Source organism: Haemorhous mexicanus, chromosome 5 (assembly GCF_027477595.1).
Source record: "Haemorhous mexicanus isolate bHaeMex1 chromosome 5, bHaeMex1.pri, whole genome shotgun sequence".
In the NCBI taxonomy this organism is placed as follows: Eukaryota; Metazoa; Chordata; class Aves; order Passeriformes; family Fringillidae; genus Haemorhous; species Haemorhous mexicanus.
The window spans coordinates 76,913,091-76,933,351 of record NC_082345.1 but is presented as its reverse complement, the minus strand read 5'-3'; the positions used below and the strand labels follow the sequence as shown (position 1 = coordinate 76,933,351).

Sequence of the window (20,261 nt, the reverse complement as noted above, 5' to 3'; positions counted from 1 at the left end):
GAGCAGGAAACCTGAGGGGAAAAGAGCGGGAAGCCTGAGAGGAAAAGAGCGGGAAACCTGAGAGGAAAAGAGCAGGAAATGTGAGGGAAGGAGCATCCCGGGACGCGGCTGACGTTGTGCGCTGTTGGGGTTGCAGGCGCACGGCGGCCATGGCCGGGAACAGCCTGGTGCTGCCCATCGTGCTGTGGGGCCGGCGCGCCCCCACGCACTGCGTGTCCTCCCTGCTGCTCGTGGATGGCTCTGTCATCGTCACCGGCTGCCACGACGGGCAGATCTGCCTCTGGGACCTGGCTCCTGACCTGCAGGTAATGGAGGCACAATGCCCCCTCGGCCTGTCCTCCCTCTGCTCCGCCCTGCCCACAGCGCTTACACCTCACAAAGAGGGGTTCTGGCTCTTGGGCTTCCTACAGGAGCAGCACCTTTTTTAACTCATGCCAGTTTCCTGGAGCTGATCCAAACCAGTTGTTTTCTAGTTGAGCTGCTTAATATTGTGTTGTGAAAAGGAGTTCCTTCCCAATATCCCATCTGGCAGTGGGAAGCCATTCCCCCTTTTCCTGGCACTCCATTCCCTGTCCCAAGTCCCTCTCCAGCTCCCTTAGAGCCCCTTTTGGCACTGGAAGGGGCTCTGAGGTCTCCCCTTATTTATGGATTTATGGGAAAATCTCTTAATGTGCAACACAATCTTTTATATTTGGCCAAACTCAATTTAAATTGAATTGAGCCAAATTCAGCTCCTGATTTGTAAATATTGGGAGGAGTTTGCAAAATGCATTTTCCTCCCAAATTCTTATTCTTGTGTGAAGTAGAAAATCTTCCAAGGTGATCCATCCACTGCTGTGTTAAGTAACTGTGTGTGCAAATATTAATGCACGTATAACATATGAAGTAGAAAGCTGGGATATGGATATTCTGGTCATTTGTGTGATTTTTGACTCCCTGTTTTCTTTCCCTGCTCCCAGATCAATCCCAGAGCTCTGCTCTTTGGTCATACAGCCTCAGTTACTTGTTTATCCAAGGCCTCAGCTTCCAGTGAAAAGCAATATATAGTGAGTGCATCAGAGAGTGGGTGAGTTTCTAAGTGTTTATTATTATTTAGTGCAATAATGGGAATTTGTGCCCAGTTTATCCATATATTCAACATTGTGTTTGATTTTTATCCTCATGAGAAAATTCCTCAGCGAGTACATTTTATTTTTTGATTGGTTTGATTTATTAATCAGAGAGCAGCAGTTAAGTGGTAGAAGCAGGTAGAAGGGGGTAATGGCTGCTCATTTGAATTCTGCAGGTTCTGTAATTTATCCTCACAGGGAACAGGAGGTTGTGTGGATTTAGGAGGACTCGAAAGTCCAGTTGATTTTGAGTTTCCCTAAATACAGCTGACCTGATCCCTAATAAGTGGTTGAGGGGAAGTTCCCCGCAGTGTGAAGGGTTTGACGTGCTGGAAGCCTGGCCTGTTTTCCATGTGGTGTTCTCCCTGTGTTTCAGGGAGATGTGCCTGTGGGATGTGAACGATGGGAGATGCATTGAGTTCACCAAGCTGGCCTGTGCACACACAGGCATCCAGGTGAGTGTGGGAGCAGTGGCAGGGAGGGAGGTGTCCTCTGCAGGCAGCAGAGTGGGTTTGGGAAACACACCTCAGGGCCAGGATGGTTTCATGCCTGCCCTGCAGGGATTCTGATCTGTGTTCCCCCATCTCTGCAGTTCTACCAGTTCACGGTCGGCACGCAGCGCGAAGGGAGACTCCTGTGCCATGGGCATTACCCTGAAATTCTGGTGGTGGATGCAACCAGCCTTGAGGTTCTTTACTCGCTGATATCCAAGATCTCTCCTGACTGGATCAGCTCCATGGCCATCATCCGCTCCAACAGGACACAAGGTGATTGTTTCTTGTGGCAGGGACACCTGCCCCTGTCCCGGGCTGCTCCAGGCACTGTCCAGCCTGGCCTTGGGCACTGCTTCCCTGGGAATCCTGCATCAGCTGGATCAGCTGCAGTGTCACCTGGGCACAGACTGGGTTGGTTCTGCTCACTGTGTTAATTTGGTGGGCTTTAATTTCTGGCAGACGAGTGTCTTGTGGGGTGGCCCTGTTGTGGAGAGTGGAATTCCTGAGAGGTGTGGGGAACACTGAGGAGAAAATCCTGACTGAAGGACCTCTCTCTTGAGTTAAGGCTCAGCAACAGTTGTAAGCTGGGCATTCCCAAAATCCTGGGGTGGGAAAGCTCAGCTCTTATCCCCAGAACAAATAAATTGCTGGGACAGCTGGAAATGAGCTCTGCTATGAAGGGTTTCCTGCTAGTGCCTTTCACTTATTCCTTGTTCCATCTTCACAAATAACCATTCCATCTGGAAGCACATGCTCCGGGAATGCTTGGATCAGGGTTTCATTTATGCTCAGCTGTGCCCAGGTGAGGAGCTCTGTGTGCCTCAGGCTCATTTTGTGTTTCCCAGAGGACACTGTCGTGGCTGTGTCCGTGACTGGCATCCTGAAGGTCTGGATCATCACCTCAGAGGTCAGTCGGATGCAGGTAGGCACAGGCTGCTGGGTTAGTGGCACTTCTGGTGGGATGGAGGGTTCTGGTCCTGATATTCTGACCAACTTCCAAATGAAGTGTAGGATTATGTCCAGTTTTCCAACTCAGTTTTTCATTTGTACCGTGTAGTGATTGGGGCTAATATTTGGCTGAGCAGACCGTGCAGTTATTAGGGATATTCATTCTATGGGATTCTGTCCAGCTGCCTGTTATTTGGCATGTCCTGGGCGCTGAGGGCTGGTTGTGTCTGCTGCAGGACACCACGCCGGTGTTTGAGGAGGAGTCCAAGCCCATCTACTGCGAGAACTGCCAGAGCATTTCCTTCTGCGCCTTCACGCAGCGCTCGCTCCTCGTCGTGTGCTCCAAGTACTGGAGGGTAAGGCACAGCCCTGGGCCTGCTCCCTCAGGAACCCCCACTGGACCACATCAAACACCCAGGGGCAGGTGCTCCAAGTCTCTTCAGTGTGCCTCTGCATTGAAATATGCATGAATTTAGTGTAAATATACGTGTGTTTATTGTATTTCTAGATGTTTCATCTAAATCTCTGCCCGTGGTGAGGTTTGGAGCAAGATGGCCCTTAAGGTCTCTAACAACCCAAACCATTCCATGGTTCTGTGATGCTGAACCCAAAACCAGCTGCTGCCTGGGCATTCTAATATTTAATTAATTGGTTAATAACCACAGACTTTGTTTCCTCTCAGGTCTTTGATGCTGGAGATTATTCCCTCTTATGTTCAGTGCCCAGTGAGAACGAGCAGACCTGGACTGGTGGGGACTTTGTGGCAGCTGATAAAGTGATTGTATGGACAGAGGATGGACAGAGTTTCATCTATAAATTACCAGCCAGGTACTCAACAGAAAAATACCTCCTTTGTTTAATTTTTGATTGATTTGAGTTTATTGAAGAGCTACTGTCCAGTAAGGGAAGACATGTAAATATAAAGCTATAAAATTAATTCAAAATTTGGCATCAAAGAGGTTAAAAACGGCAGGAATAAAATCCAAGACGTTCTTTCTGACATCTTCATGGTGTGCAGATGTGTTTGTTCTGGGTAGAGACAGTGTTTTATCTTGGATATCCCACAAAAATCATGTGGGAACTCCTTCCTTACCCTCACGTCATCAGAGCATGGGAGCAGCAGCCATGTCCTGCAGTAGGAATCACTCTTTAAATGCAAGGAACGTTGTTATTATTATAAACACATTATCTCCTTTCTCTGTTCCTACCCCCAGCTGCCTCCCAGCCAGCGATTCGTTCCGCAGGGATGTGGGGAAGGCAGTGGAGAACCTGATCCCACCTTTGCTGTACAGCGTGTTGGACAGGGCAGAGAAACAGGTACTTCTTTTTAGGGGCCCGTGTTAGGTTTGGTCCTGCTTTGAAAGGAAGGAAGCTCGGAGCTGAGCGCCTGGTCTGAGCCTGTTCCTTATTTTTCAAACAGCTCCTGATATGTCCTCCAGTGACTCGCTTCTTCTGTGGCCAGAGAGAGTTCTCCTACAGGCTCTTAATCCAAGGGGACTCCTCAGGGAGGCTGTGCATTTGGAGCGTGCCCGACAGCCTTGAGCAGCAGGAGGGTGCAAAAGGTACCTCATGAACAGCCAGATCTCGGTGCTTTCCCTGCCTTTGTGCTGGATGAAGCCTGCTGGATGAAGCCTGCTGGCTCTCCCACAGATCACAAAGCTGGGCTTTAATTGTTACCTCCTTGCAGAGGTAACAGATCTGCTCAAAATCTTAATTAGCATTGTTCTTGTAGTGGCTTCATTCCCAGTAGGGAATGCCACAGTGGGCAGGGGAGACCTTCACTATCCCATTGCAGCTCCCAGCACCTTGCAGCTCAGCCCTGGCATTTCCCCTCCCTTCCCAGGCCTGCAAGCCACCACGTCCAGGTCCCTGCAGGAGGCCTTTGACCAGCTGAGCCCGCGGCCCGCGGGGATCATCGACCAGCTGAGCATGGTGGCCAACGCCAGCGAGCCGCTGCGCGTCACCGCCAGCGTCTACATGCCGGCCCACGGGCGGCTGGTGTGCGGCCGCGAGGACGGCAGCATCGTCATCGTGCCCGCCACGCAGACCGCCATCGTGCAGCTGCTGCAGGGGGAGCACACGCTGCGCCGAGGTACGGCCTGCACGGGGGGGGAATGCACAAACTCCACAGACCTGCTGCCATCGTGCAGCTGCTGCAGGGGGAGCACACGCTGCGCCGAGGTACGGCCTGCACCGGGGGAATGCACGAACCCCGCAGACCTGCTGCCATCGTGCAGCTGCTGCAGGGGGAGCACACGCTGCGCCGAGGTACGGCCTGCACGGGGGGAATGCACAAACCCCACAGACCTGCTGCCATCGTGCAGCTGCTGCAGGGGGAGCACACGCTGCGCCGAGGTACGGCCTGCACGGGGGGAATGCACAAACCCCGCAGACCTGCTGCCATCGTGCAGCTGCTGCAGGGGGAGCACACGCTGCGCCGAGGTACGGCCTGCACGGGGGGAATGCACAAACCCCACAGACCTGCTGCCATCGTGCAGCTGCTGCAGGGGGAGCACACGCTGCGCCGAGGTACGGCCTGCACGGGGGGAATGCACAAACCCACAGACCTGCTGCCATCGTGCAGCTGCTGCAGGGGGAGCACACGCTGCGCCGAGGTACGGCCTGCACCGGGGGAATGCACAAACCCACAGACCTGCTGCCATCGTGCAGCTGCTGCAGGGGGAGCACACGCTGCGCCGAGGTACGGCCTGCACGGGGGGAATGCACAAACCCACAGACCTGCTGCCATCGTGCAGCTGCTGCAGGGGGAGCACACGCTGCGCCGAGGTACGGCCTGCACCGGGGGAATGCACAAACCCACAGACCTGCTGCCATCATGCAGCTGCTGCAGGGGGAGCACACGCTGCGCCGAGGTACGGCCTGCACGGGGGGAATGCACAAACCCACAGACCTGCTGCCATCGTGCAGCTGCTGCAGGGGGAGCACACGCTGCGCCGAGGTACGGCCTGCACGGGGGGAATGCACAAACCCCGCAGACCTGCTGCCATCGTGCAGCTGCTGCAGGGGGAGCACACGCTGCGCCGAGGTACGGCCTGCACCGGGGAATGCACAAACCCACAGACCTGCTGCCATCGTGCAGCTGCTGCAGGGGGAGCACACGCTGCGCCGAGGTACGGCCTGCACGGGGGGAATGCACAAACCCCACAGAGCTGCTGCCATCGTGCAGCTGCTGCAGGGGGAGCACACGCTGCGCCGAGGTACGGCCTGCACCGGGGAATGCACAAACCCATAGACCTGCTGCCATCGTGCAGCTGCTGCAGGGGGAGCACACGCTGCGCCGAGGTACGGCCTGCACTGCGGGAATGCACAAACCCCGCAGAGCTGCTGCCATCGTGCAGCTGCTGCAGGGGGAGCACACGCTGCGCCGAGGTACGGCCTGCACCGGGGAATGCACAAACCCCGCAGACCTGCTGCCATCGTGCAGCTGCTGCAGGGGGAGCACACGCTGCGCCGAGGTACGGCCTGCACGGGGGGAATGCACAAACCCCGCAGACCTGCTGCCATCGTGCAGCTGCTGCAGGGGGAGCACACGCTGCGCCGAGGTACGGCCTGCACCGGGGAATGCACAAACCCCACAGACCTGCTGCCATCGTGCAGCTGCTGCAGGGGGAGCAGCAGGAAGCCCAGAAATCTGCTTCACCCTTCTGTGCTGGCAGTCCCTGCAGCTGCAGGGAGGTCAGTGTGGGTGTTTCTGCAGGGGTTTTGAGATGCAGGAGCAAAGATAAGGCAAGGGAGCATCTCCTGTGCTGCATCTCACTGCAGTGCTGGGTGACCTGCCAGGGTTCCTGGTGGGAACCCTGTGGTGGGTTGTGGGTTCACGTAACATTATCTTTATAGTTTGGGGTCTGAGTGCAGAACAAGCCCTTGGGAACCAGTTGTTTATTGAATTTCTGTTTTCCCTCTCTTTTCCTGTGCTTTTTGCCGTGCTCCCCTGGCCAGGCTGGCCCCCCCACCGCACGCTCCGAGGCCACCGGAACAAGGTCACGTGTCTGCTGTACCCTCACCAGGTGTCCTCCCGCTACGACCAGAGGTACCTCATCTCAGGAGGGGTGGATTTCTCCGTCATCATCTGGGATATCTTCTCGGGAGAGATGAAACATATCTTCTGTGTCCACGGAGGAGAGATCACCCAGCTGCTGGTTCCACCAGAAAATTGCAGTGTGAGTTCTCCAGGATAACCCTTGCAGCACCTCAGTGCTCCTTGAGAACGGGAATGCAACGAGGAATGCTGGGGATGTATCACTGAGCCAACTCTTGCAAGAGCTTCGCAAAGCAGAGCTTGATTATTCTGTTATTTGTGCTTTCTTCCACCATGTTTTAATTCTATAAAGGGTTGAAAGTAGAGGCTTTATTAAACCTATTAAAACCAGGGTTTAGGGACAATAAATAGAATTTAATGAACAAAGTGCCATTGATTGAAAACTCTGGGGTTTGCTTAGCAAAATGGGGTTTAATACCCATTTTCTCTTGGTGATGTGCAAAGGATGGATTAAAGGGAATTTCTGCTGAGGGAATTCTGTTCCCAGTGAGTTTGAACATCAGTGTGGGTGCCTGAGTTTTGTGCATTAAAGAGGCTTTTGGTCAGCGGGCTTTTACTGTTTTTAAAATACCACCTCTGCATTGTGATGAAGCTTTTTCTCTTTTCCCTTCCTCAGGCCCGAGTCCAGCACTGCGTTTGCTCTGTCGCCAGCGATCACTCCGTGGGCCTGCTGAGCCTGAGGGAGAAGAAGTGCATCATGCTGGCATCCCGCCACCTGTTCCCCATCCAGGTGATCAAGTGGAGGCCAGCCGATGACTACCTGGTGGTGGGCTGCTCCGACGGCTCCGTGTACGTCTGGCAGATGGACACCGGTGAGCTCGGCCATCTTGGCCAACCCCTTTCTCATGGATAGACATGTGGATCTGCTCCTAGTGCTGTCAGAGGGATGTAGGAGCAACGGGGTAGGACGGAGACGAGAGATCTCCCCAGGAGTGCTGGTTCAGAGCCCAGCTAAAGCCCAGGAGTTACGTGTCACACCCAGGTGTCCCTGCCCCCTGCCATGGACACCGGTGAGCTCGGCCATCTTGGCCAACCCCTTTCTCATGGATAGACATGTGGATCTGCTCCTAGTGCTGTCAGAGGGATGTAGGAGCAACGGGGTAGGATGGAGACGAGAGATCTCCCCAGGAGTGCTTCAGGGCCCAGCTAAAGCACAGGAGTTACGTGTCACACCCAGGTGTCCCTGCCCCCTGCCATGGACACCGGTGAGCTCGGACATCTTGGCCAACCCCTTTCTCGTGGGTAGACATGTGGATCTGCTCCTAGTGCTGTCAGAGGGATGTAGGAGCAATGGGGTAGGACGGAGACGAGAGATCTCCCCAGGAGTGCTGGTTCAGAGCCCAGCTAAAGCACAGGAGTTACGTGTCACAGCCAGGTGTCCCTGCCCCCTGCCAGGGGGGATGTTGAGCTGTCCCTGTCCCCATTCCAGGGGCTCTGGACCGCTGCGTGATGGGCATCACGGCCGTGGAGATCCTGAGCGCCTGCGACGAGGCCGTGCCGGCGGCCGTGGACGCGCTCAGCCACCCCGCCGTCAACCTGAAGCAGGCCATGACCCGCCGCAGCCTGGCCGCCCTCAAGAACGTGGCCCACCAGAAGCTGCAGACCCTGGCCACCAACCTGCTGGCCTCCGAGGCCTCAGACAAGGTGGGTGTGCTGTGATTTCCCAGAAGGAAATGAAATGTGGGAAGTTTCTGTCCTAGTAACCAGAGCTCTCCAAAACCATGAAGCATGTTTGTGCTTCTTCCCCAGTTTATGTTGCTGTCCGTGATACCACTCAGTGTGAGTCCTACTCTCTGCTTTTATGCAGGCTGAGTTACACAGTCTGGGCTCATGCAGTGCTTTAGGCTGGAAAAACCCTCTCAAATAAATCTGAGCATTCCCCAGCACTGCCAAGGCCAGCACTGTCCCGTGTCCCCAAGTGTGACATGCACATGGCTTTAATTCCCCCAGGGATGGGGACCACAGCCCTGCCCTGGGTTTGGACTATCCCGTGTCCCCAAGTGCCACATGCACACGGCTTTAATTCCCCCAGGGATGGGGACCACAGCCCTGCCCTGGGTTTGGACAGCCCGTGTCCCCAAGTGTGACACGCACACGGCTTTAATTCCCCCCGGGATGGGGACCACAGCCCTGCCCTGGGTATGGAGTATCCCATGTCCCCAAGTGCCACATGAACATGGCTTTAATTCCCCCGGGATGGGGACCACAGCCCTGCCCTGGCTTTGGATAGCCCGTGTCCCCAAGTGCCACATGAACATGGTTTTAATTCCCCCGGGATGGGGACCACAGCCCTGCCCTGGGTTTGGACAGCCCGTGTCCCCAAGTGTGACACGCACACGGCTTTAATTCCCCCAGGGATGGGGACCACAGCCCTGCCCTGGGTTTGGACAGCCCCTGTCCCCAAGTGCCACATGCACACGGCTTTAATTCCCCCAGGGATGGGGACCACAGCCCTGCCCTGGGTTTGGACAGCCCCTGTCCCCAAGTGCCACATGCACACGGCTTTAATTCCCCCAGGGATGGGGACCACAGCCCTGCCCTGGGTTTGGACAGCCCGTGTCCCCAAGTGTGACATGCACACGGCTTTAATTCCCCCCGGGATGGGGACCACAGCCCTGCCCTGGGTATGGAGTATCCCGTGTCCCCAAGTGCCACATGCACACAGCTTTAATTCCCCCAGGGATGGGGACCACAGCCCTGCCCTGGCTTTGGAGTATCCCGTGTCCCCAAGTGCCACATGCACACGGCTTTAATTCCCCCAGGATGGGGACCACAGCCCTGCCCTGGGTTTGGACAGCCCCTGTCCCCAAGTGCCACATGCACACGGCTTTAATTCCCCCAGGGATGGGGACCACAGCCCTGCCCTGGCTTTGGACAGCCCGTGTCCCCAAGTGCCACATGCACACAGCTTTAATTCCCCCCAGGGTTGGGGACCACAGCCCTGCCCTGGCTTTGGACTATCCCGTTCCATGAGGAGCTGTTCCCGATATCCAGCCCAGAGCTCCCCTGGCACAGCTCATCCAGCAGAGAGCAGCAGAGCTCCGTTCCCAGCTTCTCCCTGCATCCCTTTCTTTGCCTTCTGCTGTCTCCTTCTCTTGGGAGAGAAATCTCCCGTGGTGGGAACACTCCTCAGAGCACCACCAGCCTGTTTCCATACAGAAATGTCTGCTCAGGGTTTCTGCTGCTGCTCCTGCTGGATCCAGGCAGAACTGGGAATGTTGCATTTGTACCTGCAGGGTTTTATGTGTGGGCTCCTCATGCAGTGAGGGTGCTGGCAATGAAGGGGTTAGGGAGAGTAATGCTTCAAAGCTGATGTTAATGTTCTGGTTTCCAGTCTCCTTTCTGACATTCTTCAGCACCTTCATTCCCTGCCTCCTCCCTTTTCCCCCCTTGGGAGGAAGAAGATGGACTGAAGGGGAGTGACCAATTGCAGGTCCGGGTGAATCTGAGCAGCTGCTTTCCCAATGCCATGTATCGATTCCATAGTTCACCCCCCAAATATGAAATATTCAATGTGTTTTAAGCTTAATAACATTTTTGCTGTTCATTGGAATCTAACTACGCTCTCACAGGGCTCAGGAGAAGGAAGTGTGATCTTGTGTCTCACCTGGAGAGCTTCGTTTATCTATAAACAGCTGGAAATGGAATTTCTGTGGTTTGTGGGCTCACCCACAGCTTCCCTACTGTCAGTTTCCTTTGCTCTCTGGTCTCCAGGGGAATTTACCGAAATACTCCCACAACTCCCTGATGGTTCAGGCCATCAAGACGAACCTGACAGACCCAGACATCCACGTGCTGTTCTTCGACGTGGAGGCGCTGATCATCCAGCTGCTGACCGAGGAGGCCTCGCGGCCCAGCGCCGCCCTGGTGTCCCCCGAGAACCTGCAGAAGGCGCCCGGCGGCGCCGACAAGGGCGGCTCCTTCCTCGCCGGCAAGCGGGCGGCCGTGCTCTTCCAGCAGGTCAAGGAGACCATCAAGGAGAACATCAAGGAGCACCTGCTGGACGACGAAGACGAGGATGAGGAGGCCGTGAGGCAGAGGAGAGAAGACGGCGACCCGGAGTATCGCTCCAGCAAATCCAAACCGCTGACTCTGCTGGAGTACAACCTGACCATGGACACGGCCAAGCTCTTCATGTCCTGCCTGCACGCCTGGGGCCTCAACTCGGTGCTGGACGAGCTGTGCCTGGATCGCCTGGGCATGCTGAAGCCGCACTGCTCCGTGTCCTTCGGCCTCCTGTCGCGGGGCGGCCACATGTCCCTGATGCTGCCCGGCTACAACCAGCCCGTGGGCGGGGCGGCCCTGGAGCAGCTGGGCAGGAAGATGTCGGTGACCGAGGGCCCGGGCAAGGGCACCTACGGCGTGTCCCGGGCCGTCACCACGCAGCACCTGCTGTCTGTCATCTCCCTGGCCAACACGCTGATGAGCATGACCAACGCCACCTTCATCGGGGAGCACATGAAGAAAGGCCCCAGCAGGTAGGGCGTGGCTTGGCAGGCCCCTCTGGAGGCCAGGATGTGGTGTGGTTTGCCTGCTGGTGGCTGGATGGATGGATGGATGGATGGATGTTCCATTGATGTGTCTCTCCATGGATGTTTCATGTTTAGGCCACCCAGGCCGGGCACCCCCGAGATGGCCAAGGCGAAGCCGCCCCCTCCCGTGTCCAGCCATGCAGCACAAGGGCAAATCAAACAAGGTAAAAACCACCTCCTTTGCACCCCTTGGGTCTGTTGTTGCAGCTCATTATGCTGAAGTGAACACCTTGGTGTCAAGAGGTGAAATTACTGCATGGCAGGACAGAGTAGTGTTAATCTCCATGAAATTCTTGGGGATTAGGACTTGTTTAGGAACCAATACAAGATGCTGATTCTGCCTTGACATCATTCCCTGTTTCAAGTGCTCCCACACATTCTGAGGAGGCTTTAAAGCCTGGAGCTAAAGGCTCCTGGGTTTTTAACTTACAGTCAAACCAAAGCCACCTGCCTAAAAACATATTTAAAATCATTTGATTGAGATGCATTTTGGTCTTTTCAAAACATCCCAGTTTCTCTCACTGTCTCCATGTTCCTCTGCAGCTGCATGTCTGCCTCTTCCTTCTTGGAAAACCTGGAATTCTCATTAAGTTGGATATTATTTTGAGTTGGATATTATTTTGAAGCCGAGTTTTGTTTTTAAGTTGAATATTTAAGTTGAAGATCATCACAGCCTCCCCTTGTTTTCCATTCTCCAGTGATACTAACTCGTTTTTCTGCTGCTGCTCTCCTCACTTCCCTCTTTTTTTCTCTCTTTTATTTCTTCTTCTTTCCTCTGCAAGTTGCTCCTGCTGCTGCTTCCAGCACGGAATCTGGGCACTCTGACACTTCTGCTTTCCATTCCTGTTTCTTAGTCAACGAAGGTATTCCTTCCTCACTTTTCTACTTGTCCTTACTTCAGCTGAAATCCCTCCTCATTGCTCTTTTTATTTGATTTCTAAGGGAATTCTTCTTTGAACACGGGGTACCTGGGGCAGGCTTTTCACACCCCTTAAATCTGAGTGTTGGTGTTGATGGAGATTTCAATTGAATACTGCACATATATTTACTAGAATATGGGATATTTTTATTTGAACTCTGTATTTCTCTCTGCTGGTTTTACCCACGCAGAGCTGTGGTAGGAGTGCACCTGCATTAAGTGTGCTGAAATAAAGAATCCAGGTGGAAAACAAGGATAGCAGTGTGCTAATAAGGATAAACTGTGCTTGCATCTATTTGCAAAAGTTTAAAGGAGGCCAGAGCCCCCTTGCTGAGTGTGGGTGATGCAGTGTGAGCAGAGCTGGCTGTGGCCGGGCTGTGGGGCTGTGCTCAGTGCCTGGATGATGTGTGGTGTTGGTTTTGTGTGCTCCCCCAGGCTGGAGCCAGCTGGCTGCCATGCACTGCGTGATGCTGCCCGACCTGCTGGGGCTGGAGAAGTTCCGGCCGCCCCTGCTGGAGATGCTGGCCCGCAGGTGGCAGGATCGCTGCCTGGAGGTGAGCCCCGCCCTCCTGGGCTGCTGCTTTGCAATGGTTCCACCTGCCCTTTGCATGAAAATCCCATGGCCAGCAATGATCCTGCTGTTTTATTCGAGATTTTGCTGTTGCTCGTTGCTATTTCATCTTGGGGTTGGCTGTCCAGTTCCAGCTCCAGCTGATGCAGTCCCACCCTCCCAGGGAAGGGAATTCTGCTGTCCTCAGTTCCCTGTTGTTTGCACGTTACGGCACTGAAGCTGCAGCAGTGTCAGTGCTGGCTCTGGGGCTGGAAAAGGATTGTTTGTGTGACTGAACTGCGAGGAGAGCTTGCCAGCTCTTTCTGTGGAGCTCAGGGTGACACACGAATGCAGCAGAGAACGTGGGAAACAGGAAAGCTGAAGCTGAGTGCAGCCGTGTGTGTGCTGCAGGAACGTTTCCAGTGAAAGCCCAGCTCAGCGCTCAGGAATGGCACTGAAGCTGGCTGTCGGGGTGCCGTGTGAGCCCTGGGGGCTGTGTGCAGAGCTGTGCTGTGCTGTGTGTCCCCGCAGGTGCGGGAGGCGGCGCAGGCGCTGCTGCTGGCCGAGCTGCGCCGGATCGAGCAGGCGGGCCGCAAGGAGACCATCGACACCTGGGCTCCCTACCTGCCCCAGTACATGGACAGCGTCATCTCCCGTAAGGAGCGCCCTGGCACCGCCCCTCGCCAGGGGCACGGGGGGGACAGGGCCCTGGGAGCACCACACTGCCACTTATCCATCCTGGAAACCCCACGCTGCCACTCAGCCATCCTGGGAGAGGGCCTGGGAGCCACACGCTGCCACTCACCCATCCTGGGACAGGGCCCTGGGAGCCCCACAGTGCCACTGAGCCATCCTGGGAGAGGGCCTGGGAGCCACACACTGCCACTCAGCCATCCTGGGACAGGGCCTGGGAGCCACACACTGCCACTCAGCCATCCTGGGACAGGGCCTGGGAACCCCACACTGCCACTCAGCCATCCTGGGACAGGGCCCTGGGAGCACCACACTGCCACTGAGCCATCCTGGGAACCCCACACTGCCACTCAGCCATCCTGGGACAGGGCCCTGGGAGCACCACACTGCCACTGAGCCATCCTGGGAACCCCACACTGCCACTCAGCCATCCTGGGACAGGGCCCTGGGAGCACCACACTGCCACTGAGCCATCCTGGGAACCCCACACTGCCACTCAGCCATCCTGGGACAGGGCCCTGGGAGCACTACACTGCCACTCAGCCATCCTGGGACAGGGCCTGGGAGCCCCACACTGCCACTGAGCCATCCTGGGACAGGGCCCTGGGAGCACCACAGTGCCACTGATCCATCCTGGGAACCCCACAGTGCCACTCAGCCATCCTGGGACAGGGCCTGGGAGCACCACACTGCCACTCAGCCATCCTGGGAACCCCACACTGCCACTCACCCATCCTGGGACAGGGCCCTGGGAGCCACACACTGCCACACATCCATCCTGGGAGCTCCACACTGCCACTCATCCATCCTGGGAACCCCACAGTGCCACTCACCCATCCTGGGACAGGGCCCTGGGAGCACCACACTGCCACTGAGCCATCCTGGGAGAGGGCCTGGGAGCCACACACTGCCACTCATCCATCCTGGGACAGGGCCCTGGGAGCACCACACTGCCACTCAGCCATCCTGGGACAGGGCCCTGGGAGCCACACACTGCCACTCATCCATCCTGGGACAGGGCCTGGGAGCACCACACTGCCACTCAGCCATCCTGGGACAGGACCCTGGGGGCACCACACTGCCACTGATCCATCCTGGGACAGGGCCTGGGAGCACCACGCTGCCACTCATCCATCCTGGGAACCCCACACTGCCTCTCACCCATCCTGGGAACCCCACACTGCCTCTCATCCATTGAGGGAACCCCACACTGCCTCTCACCCATCCTGGGAGCCCCACACTGCCTCTCATCCATCCTGGGAACCCCACATTGCCTCTCATCCATCCTGGGAACCCCACACTGCCACTCATCCATCCTGAGAACCCCACACTGCCTCTCATCCATCCTGGGAACCCCACACTGCCTCTCATCCATCCTGGGACAGGGCCTGGGAGCCCCACACTGCCACTCATCCATCCTGAGAACCCCACACTGCCACTGATCCATCCTGGGAACCCCACACTGCCTCTCACCCATCCTGGGAACCCCACACTGCCTCTCATCCATCCTGAGAACCCCACACTGCCACTGATCCATCCTGGGAACCCAACACTGCCTCTCATCCATCCTGGGAACCCCACACTGCCTCTCATCCATCCTGGGAACCCCACATTCCCAATCACCCCTCCATTGCTGGCTCCTTGTCCCTAAAGGGCTCCTGCTGAGGTGTCCCAGGCCTGCAGGGATTTTCAAGTGTCCCATCACAGTATTAAATCTGAGTGGAAGGTGTTAGGGTGTGGTTTGGGTTTCTCTGAGCTCAGTTGGACTGGCAATCATTCCTGTGGGTCAAAACGAGCACATGCTGCTGTTTCTAGCTGAGGCTGAGGATCTCGTGCCAGGCTGGAGGTGGAGGAGCCAGAGCAAGGCAGGAGTGGATTGAAGGAGGGGTGAAATGAGGTTTGGCTGCTGCAGGAGCAGGAGCTGTTTTCCCAGATGCCTGATTTGGGGTGTTGGGTTGTTCCTCCAGCTGGAGTGACCACAGAAGCCCTTCAGAGTGCCAGTGCCCCCCCAGATCCCTCAGGAGCAGAGGCCAAGGTGCAGGAGGAGGAGCACGACCTGGTGGATGATGACATTGCAGCAGGTGAGCACTCCCTCATTAACCTTGCCCAGATAATGAACGTGGCTCCATTTCACTGCATTTGGAGCTCTCAGAGCTGCCCACAGCCAGCTCAGAAATAAAGGCTTTCTGTGCTTGCCTGTCACTCTTTAGAACTGTTCCCCAAATCATTTCTTCTGGTGGGGGATCTGATTCAAGGGGGCTGCATCCTGAACTGTGGGTTCAGTGGCTACAGCGAGGTTTGCACTGGGAGAACTGAGGGAGAAATAAGAACTTTGAGACAGCTCCACCTCAGTTTCTTTCTCTGGTGGTCCCATTAAGACCAGTGTTTGCTGATGGGATTGCTGCTCAATAGGATCTTTTCCAGCTTGAGATTCCCCCAAGGCTTTCACTTCTCAAGAGCATTCCTTAAAGGATCATTTCCACCTCAGACCTTAGGGACAGGGGAACATTTTAGCTGAAAATCCTTAATACACTTCAGTGGCTTTTATTCAGAAGTTACTTAGAAAATTTGGTCTGTCCTCAAATCTCCTTTTAGTGCCTGAAAGGCTTTGTTGGGTAACTAAAAACAGACCTAATGTTTTGTTTAAATAATTCACACGTGGGCAGCAGCGTTTTTTTTCCCAGTTGGGCATAAATTTTCCTGGCTCCAGTGCTCAGAATTTGGGGATTTGGTGAATTGGTTTATTCAGGGTATGTTTTGAATTGTGTAAATGATAGACTTCCTGATTTTGGGGAACCACAAATGAATTCCAGCAAAAGCTGGCTTGGGAAGCTTTGGGCATCTGCCAGGGGAGCAGATGTCTCCCAGTGAGCCCCACTCAGCTCTGAGGGCTTGGGGACACCTGTGGGACCAGCAGCTGCCACTGGGGACATCTGCTAGGGAAGGTCCCAGCCCCACCAAAGCAGTTCCAGCCTGCTCCAGGGCCAGTTCCCTGCCTGGGGGGCCTGTGGAGCTCTGGAAAACTCCAGTTTACTGGGAAAAGGTGGCTCTCTCTGTGTTCAGCCATTTTTGCTGGGGTTTTTCCCTGCTGGCTCAGGGCTGTGAGGCAGGAACAAGCTGGGGTGGTTTCCTGAGCCCCAGGACTGCTGGCATTGAAACTTCCCAGTTTTCCTGCATTTTCCTTTTGGGATCTCTCCGTGGAGCTGTGGTGTTAAAGCCAGGAATGTGCTGCTGGCTCGTCCCTAAATCAGGTGCTGGGATTCCTTCAGGAGTGGGAAGGAGAGCTCCTGACCGGGCTCTGCAGGTTTGAAACCATCCTGTGGTTCCTTCCTGAAAGGGAGGTGGCTGAGTTAGGGCCATTCAGTCACTTCTGAAATGGTGTTTCTGGATTGGTGGGTCTGTTTTTGGGGGTAAGTTGATGCTGATAACTCTGAAACTCCAAAATCCCATTCCTGCTCATCAAAATCTGGTGGAAGTGTGCGTGCTGTTTTATTCTTTAGTTTCATTTTAGCTGGAATTTGGGCTGTAACGACTCCAAATTAAGTCTTACTCACCACTGTTTGCTCCAAGTGATCCTGTTGGGAAGTTGTCACTAAAGTTCAAATCCAGTCTCAAATATCATTGCTCTACAGACTCATATATTGAGATCCCAATAGCAATAACCAGATCTCTGAAAAATTGAGATTCTCGTCCCTTAAATGTCCCCTCTGAGGGAAATATTGATGGATGGGCCCAGTGCTTTAAACCCTGGCTAAAAGGTGCCTGCTATTGCCCATCTGAGCAGCTCAGGATCCATTTTGTCTCTGCCTAGTTCCCTGGAAGAAGGCTGCAGCATCCTCACCCATTTTGTGTTCCCAGATGCTGCTGCAGCACGGTGAAACCTTCCCTCATAGAAGGGAGCAGAAAATTCCACTGACCTGCAGGAGGTGGGAATGGCTGCACAAACCACTCATTGAAAGGGTGGGGAGGCACATCTTCTACCTGCAATTAAAGAAATTAAGTTGTAATTTCTAATGCACGACAGCTCCCAGCACTCTAAAGAGCTCTGCCATTAAATTATTCCCAATTTCCAGATACTCCAGAGCAATGATTGCATTGGCACAATTTGGAGCTGGCACTGAGTTATGATGGGAGATGTAATAGAGGATGGGCTGTCAGGGAGAAATCCCCAAATTCTCCAGGAGCTGGCCAGGCTCCCCAGGTCCCTTCTCTGCGGGGCCAGCAGAGGGAACTGTGCAGCCAGGAATGGCCCCAGTCCCCAGCCTTGGAGCACCTGGCCAGGAGGAACCCCAGGTTTATAAAATATCCTTCTCTTTTCCTGCGTTTTCCTTGTGCTCACTGGCACTGGCATTCCTAGACAATATTTTCACTTCTGATTTCTTTGGACAGACTCCTCACAATCCTCTCTCTGTGTTGAGCAAATCATTTATCCATGTGGAATGTCTGCTGCCAGGATTTCTGTATTTCCAGGTGCTTTTGATGCACCTGAGTAAATCCCAGTGCTGATCCTGCTGGAAGCGGGGTGGGAATCCCCAGGGGGTTCCCAGGGCAGTTCAGGGCAGGCACTGGGGGGCTCAGGGTGGGGTTTGGGGTGCATTCCTGGCTCTGCAGTGCACCTCTCCTTAACCCACACCCGTGGATCCCTCTGCAGCTCAACCTGCACAACTTACTGCCTCTTTAATCCTTTTATTGTAAGCTGGGCTGAAATTAATTTGCCCCACAAGTGTGCAAAGCCAATTAAGGGGAGCTGGGGAGCCACGTGCTGCTGGGTGTTAACTGTTTGGGCACTGCCCTGTGCCCAGCCTGCACACCAGGGGGGTTTGGGCACTGCCCCCTGTGCCAATCCTGCAAACCAGGGGGGTTTGGGCACTGCCCCCTGTGCCCAGCCTGCAAACCAGGGGGATTTGGGCACTGCCCTGTGCCCAGCCTGCACACCAGGGGGGTTTGGGCACTGCCCCCTGTGCCCAGCCTGCAAACCAGGGGGGTTTGGGCACTGCCCTGTGCCCAGCCTGCAAACCAGGGGGGTTTGGGCACTGCCCTGTGCCCAGCCTGCAATCCAGGGGGGTTTGGGCACTGCCCCCTGTGCCCAGCCTGCAAACCAGGGGGGTTTGGGCACTGCCCTGTGCCCAGCCTGCAAACCAGGGGGGTTTGGGCACTGCCCCCTGCCAATCCTGCAAACCAGGGGGGTTTGGGCACTGCCCCCTGCCCAGCCTGCAAACCAGGGGGGTTTGGGCACTGCCCTGTGCCCAGCCTGCAAACCAGGGGGGTTTGGGCACTGCCCCCTGTGCCCAGCCTGCACACCAGGGGGGTTTGGGCACTGCCCCCTGTGCCAATCCTGCACACCAGGGGGGTTTGGGCACTGCCCTGTGCCCAGCCTGCAAACCAGGGGGGTGTGGGCACTGCCCCCTGTGCCAATCCTGCAAACCAGGGGGGTTTGGGCACTGCCCCCTGTGCCCAGCCTGCAAACCAGGGGGGTTTGGGCACTGCCCTGTGCCCAGCCTGCACACCAGGGGGGTTTGGGCACTGCCCTGTGCCCAGCCTGCAACCAGGGGGGTTTGGGCACTGCCCCCTGTGCCCAGCCTGCAAACCAGAGGGGTTTGGGCACTGCCCCCTGTGCCCAGCCTGCAAACCAGAGGGGTTTGGGCACTGCCCTGTGCCCAGCCTGCAGACCAGGGGGGTTTGGGCACTGCCCTGTGCCCAGCCTGCAAACCAGGGGGGTTTGGGCACTGCCCCGTGCCCAGCCTGCAAACCAGGGGGGTTTGGGCACTGCCCCCTGTGCCCAGCCTGCAAACCAGGGGGGTTTGGGCACTGCCCCCTGCCCAGCCTGCAAACCAGGGGGTTTGGGCACTGCCCCCTGTGCCCAGCCTGCAAACCAGGGGGGTTTGGGCACTGCCCCCTGTGCCCAGCCTGCAAACCAGGGGGTTTGGGCACTGCCCCCTGTGCCCAGCCTGCAAACCAGGGGGGTTTGGGCACTGCCCCCTGCCCAGCCTGCAAACCAGGGGGGTTTGGGCACTGCCCTGTGCCCAGCCTGCAGACCAGGGGGGTTTGGGCACTGCCCTGTGCCCAACCTGCAAACCAGGGGGGTTTGGGCACTGCCCTGTGCCCAGCCTGCAAACCAGGGGGGTTTGGGCACTGCCCTGTGCCCAGCCTGCAAACCAGGGGGGTTTGGGCACTGTCCCCTGTGCCCAACCTGCAATCCAGGGGGGTTTGGGCACTGCCCCCTGTGCCCAGCCTGCAAACCAGGGGGGTTTGGGCACTGCCCTGTGCCCAGCCTGCAATCCAGGGGGGTTTGGGCACTGCCCTGTGCCAATCCTGCAAACCAGGGGGGTTTGGGCACTGCCCTATGCCCAGCCTGCAAACTAGGGGGGTTTGGGCACTGCCCTGTGCCAATCCTGCTTCCAGCACCCCTGGGCTGTAGGGCTTGGGCTGGGAATATTGAGGATTCTTTTGGCTTTCCATCGACCTGAAGTGGGATTTTTCCAGCTGAAATCCCGGTGGTTTTTGTCCTTCTGGCCCCACAGCTTGTGTTTTGCTCCCGGAGCCGTTGGAGGTTATGAATTTTCTGCCTGTGATAGGTGATCAGGGGTGCTGTCAGGAAGATGGATCTGTGTGTCAGCCGGGCTGTGATTAAAGGGGCACGTGGCACGGGGACCAAATACCAGAGTGGCACGGCCACCTGAGAGGGCTCCTCTTCCAGCTGTGCTTCCAGAGGAGATGCTGCTCTGTCTCAGGGGCTGGCTTGCTTAGTCTTTCATTTCATGGAGGTTTGGGGGATTTGGGGGGCTGTTTTCTTTCTGAGGCAGAAAATCCTGCACTGAGGGTCAAGCTCATGGGACACTGTGGATCTTTCCCAGCCTGTCCTGGCCGGAGTTTCAGTGGGATTAACAAGGACGGATGTCTTGGCACAGGGGGAGCTCAGCTCAGGATTTTTTTTGCCATTCCAGGTCGACACAGGG

The 20,261-nt window shown here is 56.0% G+C and overlaps 1 protein-coding gene across 6 annotated transcripts in view; it reads left to right on the top strand.

The window, feature by feature from the left end:
* WDR7 (WD repeat domain 7) overlaps positions 1-20,261 on the top strand; it is a 46,523-nt gene that overhangs the window by 4,790 nt on the left and 21,472 nt on the right. For 4 of the 6 annotated variants that reach the window (XM_059847769.1, XM_059847768.1, XM_059847766.1 and 1 more), the window contains exons 2-19: positions 137-305; positions 960-1,066; positions 1,486-1,564; positions 1,702-1,876; positions 2,449-2,525; positions 2,788-2,907; positions 3,234-3,379; positions 3,766-3,868; positions 3,972-4,113; positions 4,395-4,643; positions 6,512-6,732; positions 7,228-7,423; positions 8,041-8,255; positions 10,326-11,089; positions 11,219-11,307; positions 12,498-12,616; positions 13,144-13,267; positions 15,273-15,386. In XM_059847769.1, coding sequence (XP_059703752.1) covers positions 150-305; positions 960-1,066; positions 1,486-1,564; positions 1,702-1,876; positions 2,449-2,525; positions 2,788-2,907; positions 3,234-3,379; positions 3,766-3,868; positions 3,972-4,113; positions 4,395-4,643; positions 6,512-6,732; positions 7,228-7,423; positions 8,041-8,255; positions 10,326-11,089; positions 11,219-11,307; positions 12,498-12,616; positions 13,144-13,267; positions 15,273-15,386 — 3,196 coding nt within the window. In that variant the 5' untranslated portion in view covers positions 137-149. Of the gene's footprint in view, positions 1-136; positions 306-959; positions 1,067-1,485; positions 1,565-1,701; positions 1,877-2,448; positions 2,526-2,787; positions 2,908-3,233; positions 3,380-3,765; positions 3,869-3,971; positions 4,114-4,394; positions 4,644-6,511; positions 6,733-7,227; positions 7,424-8,040; positions 8,256-10,325; positions 11,090-11,218; positions 11,308-11,925; positions 12,007-12,497; positions 12,617-13,143; positions 13,268-15,272; positions 15,387-20,261 lie in introns of all 6 variants that reach the window. The other 2 variants (XM_059847770.1, XM_059847767.1) reach the window with 2 other exon arrangements.